The sequence below is a fragment of the Vitis riparia genome, chromosome 4, assembly GCF_004353265.1.
Source record: "Vitis riparia cultivar Riparia Gloire de Montpellier isolate 1030 chromosome 4, EGFV_Vit.rip_1.0, whole genome shotgun sequence".
Classification (NCBI taxonomy): Eukaryota; Viridiplantae; Streptophyta; class Magnoliopsida; order Vitales; family Vitaceae; genus Vitis; species Vitis riparia.
This window is the reverse complement of record NC_048434.1, coordinates 10,795,318-10,804,328: the sequence shown is the minus strand read 5'-3', so window position 1 is coordinate 10,804,328 and position 9,011 is coordinate 10,795,318. Positions and strand designations below refer to the sequence as shown.

The 9,011-nt window shown below is 31.2% G+C and overlaps 1 protein-coding gene across 1 annotated transcript; it reads left to right on the top strand.

Annotated features, from left to right (window-relative positions):
* Positions 1-548: 548 nt before the first annotated feature.
* LOC117913233 (MDIS1-interacting receptor like kinase 2-like) lies at positions 549-3,992 on the top strand. Its single transcript, XM_034828191.1, has 2 exons — positions 549-2,475; positions 3,506-3,992. The coding sequence occupies exons 1-2, from the start codon at positions 621-623 to the stop codon at positions 3,859-3,861; spliced, it is 2,211 nt and encodes a 736-aa protein (XP_034684082.1). The 5' UTR covers positions 549-620; the 3' UTR covers positions 3,862-3,992.
* Positions 3,993-9,011: the final 5,019 nt, after the last annotated feature.

Sequence of the window (9,011 nt, the reverse complement as noted above, 5' to 3'; positions counted from 1 at the left end):
GATTTTAAAATTTTGAAGTTTTTTTTTTCTATATATTTTCATATTAGTAAGTCAAAACAGCTCTTATATTTAGCCTTAAGTTAAAAATATAAACATCACCCTAATCAAATACAAAATATATATATATATATATATATATATATAATACCGGTCAAAGGTTTTTGGTTAGGCTGCCCAAAAAAGTCGGGGAGGAGTCCCACCCAAAAGACTTAATTCCAATGGCCACTCACTGGCCCTCTTTTTGTTTCTTTGCTCAGCACTCTTGAATTAGTACTCTACAGTGAGTCAAGATCCCATCAAGTTTTGGTAAAAAATATCTACATCTTCGAGATATTCAAATCTTATAGCAACGAAAAAGAGTGTTAAATATGTTCGGAAAAAGACCTTCACTCCCGGGTCAACGATCCAAATTTTACGTTTCAAAAAAGTAGAAATAAACAATCCTACTATGTTTGACGAAGAAAACAAGATGAAGTTTGGCAGAAATCTTGCAGCAATGACGGAGATATATAGCCGAAGACTAATGACTTGAGGGGCAGTGTGCTTGATTCAAGACGCTCCTCGCCCATATTTTAAGTCCTTATTCCCAGTCTCGAGCACAGACAATTGCATGATTAAACATGGCCTCCTCCATTTCTGCAGTGATAGTAATGTGGGTGGTTGCAATGGCCGCGGCAGCAGCAGCATCATCACAGACATGGATTGAGGGTGAGGCTTTGCGCAGGAGCACTTGGTGGCGGTCTTACAACACTACTACAGGCCATTGTAATTGGCCAGGCATAAGCTGTAATGCCGGGGGAAGTGTCACTGAGATTTGGGCGGTTCCAACTCAAGAAAATGGGCTGCTTACCCAATTTAACTTCTCTTCATTTCCAAATCTGGTTCGACTAAATTTTAGCTCTCTTGGCCTGAATGGTGACATCCCATATCAAATAGGTACTCTCACAAAACTCACCCACCTTGATCTTTCTCACAACTTTCTTTCTGGTGAGCTGCCTCTTTCGCTGACTAACCTCACCAAGTTAGCGGAACTCAATCTTGGTTATAATCACATATCTGGCCAAATCCCAAGTGAAATTGGGAATCTGAGAAATTTGGTTGGCCTAGTCTTAGATTGTAACTATCTCAATGGTGTTATTCCTTCGTCTTTAGGCCAGTTAACCCGCTTAACTTCTCTCTACATTGGTTGGAACCAAATGGAGGGTTCAATCCCTCCTGAAATTTGGAGTTTAAAGAGCTTAGTTGATATTTACTTTGATCATAACATTCTCACTGGTGTCATTCCCTCATCCGTGGGCCATCTGACTAATTTGACTTCTCTCCACCTTGCTTCGAATCAAATCACGGGGTCGATCCCTTCTGAAATTGGGAGTTTAAAGAAGTTAGTTGATTTGGCCTTAGATAATAATAAACTCGTCGGTGTGATCCCCAAGGAACTGGGTAATTGCCACAGCTTGCGTTATTTGTCTCTGAAATTCAATCGTTTGAATGGGAGCATTCCTTCGGAGATCGGTGGCCTGGTTGCACTACGAAAACTTGATTTGAGTGTCAATAATATTAGTGGGACCATACCCCTCCAGTTCCAAAACTTCAACAGCTTAGAGTATTTGGATCTCTCTTACAATTATTTGGAGGGTTATGTACCCTTCGAACTGCATCTTCCATCTCTATTTCGAGCATTCGAACACAATAAAGGTTTGTGTGGTGACACCAAATTTGGCATTCCACCTTGCAGAAAAAGGAACAGAATCACAATCATCATCATTGTGGTCATTTCTTTATGCTCCGCCTTGCTGATTTCGTCTATAATTTTTGGAGTTCTATTAATTTGGAGGCGGAAGACGAGAAAACTTCAACCTGAGGAAGCAACTACCACACAAAATGGAGACATATTTTCAATATGGGATTATGATGGTAAGATTGCTTACGAAGACATCATTGAGGCGACGGAGGATTTCGACATCAAATATTGCATTGGGACTGGAGGTTATGGCAGTGTCTATAGAGCGAAATTGACCAATGGGAAAGAGGTTGCCTTGAAAAAACTTCACACCTTGGAAAGTCAGAACCCAACTTACATGAAAAGTTTTACAAATGAGGTGCGGGTGTTGTCAAAAATCCGACATCGAAATATCGTAAAACTATATGGCTTTTGTCTACACAAAAGATGCATGTTTCTAGTTTATGAGTACATGGAAAGAGGAAGCCTGCATTGTGTCTTGAGTGATGAAATTGAGGCTTTGGAGTTTGATTGGATTAAGAGGGTGAATGTTGTTAAAAGCATTGCCAATGCCTTGTCCTACATGCATAATGACTGTATCCCTCCTCTGCTTCATAGAGACATATCAAGCGGTAATATTCTCTTAGATTCAGAATTCAGGGCCGTTGTATCTGATTTTGGAACAGCTAGATTGCTTGATCCTGATTCATCAAATCAAACCCTTCTTGCTGGCACTTATGGTTATGTTGCACCAGGTAACTCCAATACTTTTTTAGACTCTGCTACTTTAGGAAAAAATGTCTTTAATCTTCAACTTTTTAGTCACTGTATTTCTTTTCTGCTTAATTTCTTTTCCTTTTAGGTCTTGGTTTGAGTGCTTTTATTAGTAGAACATATCTTATATTAGTATCAAACTATATTTATAGATGGAAGACATGAAACTAGAAAAAAATTAAAATCGAATTGAAAAGATACAAAATAAAAAAAATAAAAAATTAATAAGCCTTAGAGAAAACAAATACCCCTCTTCTTCTTATATGTGTACACACGAGTGTGCAAGCATGCATGAGGAAGTAAGAGTTGAAAATTATATATGAATATGAAATGTATAGAAAATTTTATTAATACACATCCAAATACAGAAACTATATGAAAATACATTTTTTTTTTCTTGTTTAGATTGACTTTTAAAGCAAAAGCTCTAATTTAGACTTAATAGGAGTTCCTATAACTTAAACAAGGACTTAATGTATAAGTCATGAAAATATAACTTATTATTAAAGTTCTAATATTGTAGTTTATATAGAAAGCTATTTTATGTTTAGTAAAACTTTTACATATGAATATTATTTTTTTTTAATAATTTTGAGATTATTTTCTGGTTCAATTTCCAACTAAAATAAAACATAAAAAGTTATCCCAAACTGCAAACATCATTGGTAGTATCTAAAATTTCAAAAATTTTCCTGAACATTTTAAACAATATTTTTCAATAACTTTTGAAGTTTTCCAAATGCTTTCTCCTAAAAGAAATCCTTGTGGAAGTTTATTTCTATTAGTTTGATTATCACCTATAATTTAATTAATAACCCATGCTCATGCATTGAATTAATTAAAAAATTTAGAAATTTTTTAAGTGTCAAGAAACAACTAACATGATAATGTAACTTTGCTCATAGTTTTTTCCAATTTCAGAATCAACATGGCAAGCATTAACAAGCTTAATCTTGATGTGAATACTTAATTTATGAAGATGTATGCTTATATTTTTGTTATATTTGACAGAACTTGCTTACACTATGGTTGTTACGGAAAAATGTGATGTATATAGCTTTGGGGTACTTACATTGGAGATAATGATGGGAAAGCATCCGAGAGAACTTGTCACTATCTTATCAACTTCTTCATCTCAAAATATAATGTTGGTGGATATATTAGATCCTCGTCTTGCACCCCATATTGATCCAGAAGTTATTGATAATGTGGTTCTCATCATAAGGTTGGCACTCAAATGCATCAATTTGAATCCGACATCCCGTCCAACAATGCAACACGTGTGCAAGGAATTTGAGACTTGCACCCCATTTCCTATACCCTTCCATGCTATTTCACTTGGGCAATCGAAAGATCAAGAAGTATGATTGGATAATTGGCATGATATTGGGATAAAAGTTTGAGTTGATTTTTCTTAATTTTATGTAACTAATTAAGATAATTATCTTTTGTTATTACGGTTGTTGACTACAAGATGCATATGATATTGAATTATGGTGTGGCCTCATGCAAGGCATGTGATGTGTTAGTTAATAAAGTTAAAAGTTTAATTTTACATTATTGTGATGTGTTAGTTTGTTGGATGATAAGGATGATATTGTTAACCAATTTTTGATTTATTGAATGATAAAGACGATATTATTAACCATTTTTCAAATTTATGAATGACTTATTATATAGATAACTTTGCCCCTCCTTACTAAACTTTTTGGCTTTGTTACTTAGTTCACATAGTATCTTTAAAGAAAAATAAATTTCAAAAAATATTTTTCATATTCAAATTCTTAATTAAAATTTTATTCTCAAAATAATTGAGATTTGACTTTTGAAATTGAAAAACCATTTTTAAAGAGATTGTAAAACAAGCCCTTAATTTTTATTTTTGGTTGTGTCATTAACAATGTATGTATTTGCAAAAGTTTAAGTTTAATAATATTTTCTTTTATACTTTAAGTATTATTCCCTTCCGTTGTCCTCATTGGTCACCAAAATAATGTAATTTCATAAACAATGCTAATAATTTGAGGAGTTTATTATTTTGATTGTCTTATTTATTTGTTGTAGGTCAAAAGAAAATTTTATTGTTGGTTTGAATACATTGCTCACTTTTTATTTTTAAAATTAAAAAATAATAGTAATTTTTTATTGAAAAAGTAATATAAAAATTATTTTAAATATAAAAATAATTTTTAAAGTATTGGAGTTGGGTCAGTGGCCAATTCGGGCTGCCTTACCGATCCAACCAAATAAAAGATTAGGGGAGAATAGTTTTTGGGAGTTGAAACTACAAAAACTATCAAGAAACCACTCCAATAAACAAAAAAAAAAAAAAAAAGAAAGAAAGAAAAAAAGAAAGAGATTCATTTTTCACCTTTTACTTTGCTTTGAAAAAAGAAAGACCAAGAGAACTCGAGAAGAAAAGTTTTTTTATAAAAGAAGGGTAAAAGATTTTTGTATTGTAAAATGAAGTGATTCTTGATTGACTTGAGGTGAAGAATTGAATGGTGAAATAACTACTTTTTGGATTTTAGACATTCAAAAAAAAGAACTAAAAGTTTTCTTACATCTTGGGATAAAGGGGATTATGCTATTGAGTTTTATTAGCATCGGACTAAAATAAACTTTAAGGTCAATACAATGCACCATAAATTTTATTATTATAAAATAAATAATTTAAAATAAAATGGAATTAGAACCGCAAGTTTAATGCAGCCAAACGCCATATCTATTTGTTAAAAAAAAAAAAAAAAATTTAAATTAAAAATAAATAAATAAATAAATAAAGAAAGGGGAAAGCGCAAAAGCATAAGGACCAGCACCTCCGTGTCCCACGTATCAATGTTATGGCATATAGGAAAAGCCCACAAAAAATTCACGTAATAATGAAATTATAAACCCACACAAAAATCCATAAAAAGGCCCCACTAGTGATATAATTGAAAACCTACAAGTAGTTAGGGCTGCAACTTGCCCGGTTATATCAGGTTTGTGATTAGCGCCCGAACCTAACTTGAATTATGAGACAATTCGAATTAACCCAACTCAATTTATAACCCAAATAATTTTTGTAAACTTGTGTTAAATTTGGATTATAATTTTTAAAATTTAAATAGTAAATATTATACAATATTTGAAGATAATAAGAAAATATTTATTTTTTAGTAAAATAAAATATATAATATATTACAATTTAACATTCTTTGTTTAAAAAACTTAGAACATTGAATATCATTTTATAAAATAACATAAATTATAAACATTATAAAATTTATAAATTAGTTTCTCCCAAGTCAAATGTAATGTTTGTTTTTAACTTAAATTTAAATAGAACTTAATATAATTTAATTCTAAATATAATTTAATATAATTAAGTATTAGGTTATTTGTTTTTTATTATTTTATTTCTATTAAGTATTAAATGTTAATATGTTTCAAAATGTTATTTTTAGCTATTAACAAAAAATAAAATATTTTGGCCTTTTATATTCAATAAAATTTTTTAAAAACAAGTAATAAGTAAAAAATAAAAATAAAAATTGTTGTAAAATGAGAATAAATGCATTGCAAATAAAAGGAAAGAGAAATATATATTACTTCAATAATATGTAATGAGAAGGAAGGAATAGATAAGAAAATTGAGAAAGTTGAGAGAATGAAAGACAAAGAGAATGAGAAAAAGAGCTTTAAGGAAAGCTTTTTTTGCTCAAGATGCTCCTTACACAAGGGATGGGAAGCCTTTTTATAGGCTTTCCAAATGGGTTTCATTAATGTTGAATGAATGGAAGTCATAAATAATGTTCAATTAACATTTAACATAATAATATGGTGGTATTCACCACTTCATTTATAACACTCCCTCTTGGATGTCCATCACATTAGAAGAATATGCTTCATTAAAACCTTGCTAGTAAAAAACCCTATGGGAAAAATCTAGTGAAAGAAAAAGAGTACAATATTTTTATAATTCCTTATGCTGCTCTTGGTATGTTAGGATTGCCTCGTTAAAAACCTTGCTAGTAAAACCTAATGGGACAAAACTTAGACAAAGGAAAAAAAATAGTACAGTACACTAACATCCTTTTACAAGCATACTCCCTCTCATGTTGATATCCTTGAGTTGACGTATTCCAATCTTTTTTATTAACTTCTTGAATGTTGAGGTTGACAATGACTTTGTGAATAAATCTACTAGATTATCACTTGAGTGTGCTTGTTGAGCATCAATTTCACCAATTTTCTCTAGTTCATGTGCATAAAGGAATTTTGGTGAAATGTGTTTAGTCCTATCTCCTTTAATATAACCCCCTTTTGTCTGTACAATGCATGCAACATTATCTTCAAACAATATTGTTGGGTCACCTTTGATAGAGGAGAGTCCACATAATCCTTGAATATGTTGGATAATAAATCTTAGTTATATACATTCATGACTTGCTTCATGAATTGTAAGTATTTTTGAATGATTTGATGATATGACCACCATTGTTTGTTTGAAAAATCTCTATGAAATAGCATTACTATTGCAATTAAACACATACCCTATTTGTGACCTAGCCTTATGTGGATCTGAAAGATATCCTGCATCTGCATATCCAAGCAATTGTAGCCTTGATTCCCTTGAGTAAAATAAACTCATATCAGTAGTTTTGTGAAGATAGCGCAATATATGTTTGATACCATTTTAATGTATTCGAGTTGGAGCGAGATTGTATCTTGTTAATAGATTGACAGGCAAATGATGTTTGGATGTGTACAATTGGCAAGATAAATAAGTGCACCAATAACACAAAGATATGATACTTTAGGATCAAGTGCTTCTTCACTTTTTCACAATGACAAAATGGGTCTTTTTTCACATCAAGTGATTGGAGAACCATTGGAAAACTTAAAGGATGCACTTTATCCATTAAAAAAAATGATTCAAAATTTTCTTAATGTATGGTGATTGATGTACTAAAACTGCATTTGGAAAATACTCGATCTACAGGCCGAAACAATTTTTTTTTTTCCAAGATCTTTCATCTTAAATTCTTTTTTCAAATGATTTGTTATTCTTGTGAGCTCTTTAAGAGGTATAACAAGATTTAAGTTATCAACATATACTGCAATAATTACAAATTTGGTTTATGATTTCTTAATAAAAATGCATGGATATATAAGGTTACTCCCATGCCCTTCTTTTGGCAAGTATTCACTAAGGCAATTGTATCACATGCGTCCAAATTGCTTTAATCCATACAAGGATCATTGTAACTTGATTGATTATGTATAGGACATTGAGTCTTGTTTATATGTTGGTAATTTTGTTTCAATTTATATTTGGTCATAGAAGTCTTTATAGATAGTGACTTACTTTCCATTGAAGATCAAGGGTTGTTGTCCATCCAATCGGGAAGTCACAAGTATGTCTAAAAAGATTTGACTTGTGGCATATAAGCCTTATTTGAGGTATAACATGTTCAATATCATTTTTGAGCTTAAAATGTTTTTAAAATATTTTTTCAAAAAGCAAGGACCGCTTAAGCGATTAAAGCGCTTAAGTGGTTAATTCTGCTCAAGTGGTCATGACAGTCCTATTGAGTTTAGAAACATATTTTGAATGAATTTCAATCAAACTCAAATTTGAAAACTTGAGATACCAAAATCCTTATAGCTTTTGCCTATAAATACATCTCTTGTAACCCTTTAAGGGTTATAGGTTTAGGTTAAGAGATCCAAGAGATCAGAGATTAGAAATATCATAGGATCTTTGAGGTGGTTGGAGACCTCTTATTCTTTAGAGGTACTCTTTGAGGTGAAAGCCTTATTACCACACCATTCATGTTTTCTCATTTAAGGATTTGATTCTTTGAATTGTTGGTTAAAGACCGTAACCCCTTCGGAGGGACAAGAAGATTTACTAGGAAACAATGGGTAGTTATTGCGTCGCAAATGTGAATAAGTTATAAGTACTAGAGAGTAAGTCTTTAGGGTAAAGTGGTCAAGTAAATCTATGTGACTTGACTTGATTTCAAATAGTGGATTTCAATTTATAGGTCTTAGACCTCGTGATTTTTATCTTTATAGTTTGTGGGGGTTTTTCACGTAAAAAAAACATGTGCCTCATTTCATATCTATTTGATATTATGTTTGAATTGCCTAGAATAAGTTTTTTTTTTTTAATCTAATATCTTATAGGGCTATTATAAAAGTTTTATATTATTCCTACATATATTATTGTAGAAGATATTAAATACATTGGATTGATTGGTTAATTGGTTATTGAGTAATTGGTTATCTTGTAGTGGTTATACTTATAACCAATTATTGATTTGTTGGGATTATTGTTGAGTTTGTTAGGTTGGTCATTCTGGTAGTGATTATTATTATCCCTAACATATTTCAACATATATTAATGTTAATCTTTGGATATCAATTAACCATAAAAATCAAAATTTTAATTGGAGTGAAATCCTATTTGAATATCTAAGTTATCCTTATAATATCTTGGGATAAGAAAAGTGGCTATAATTTATAT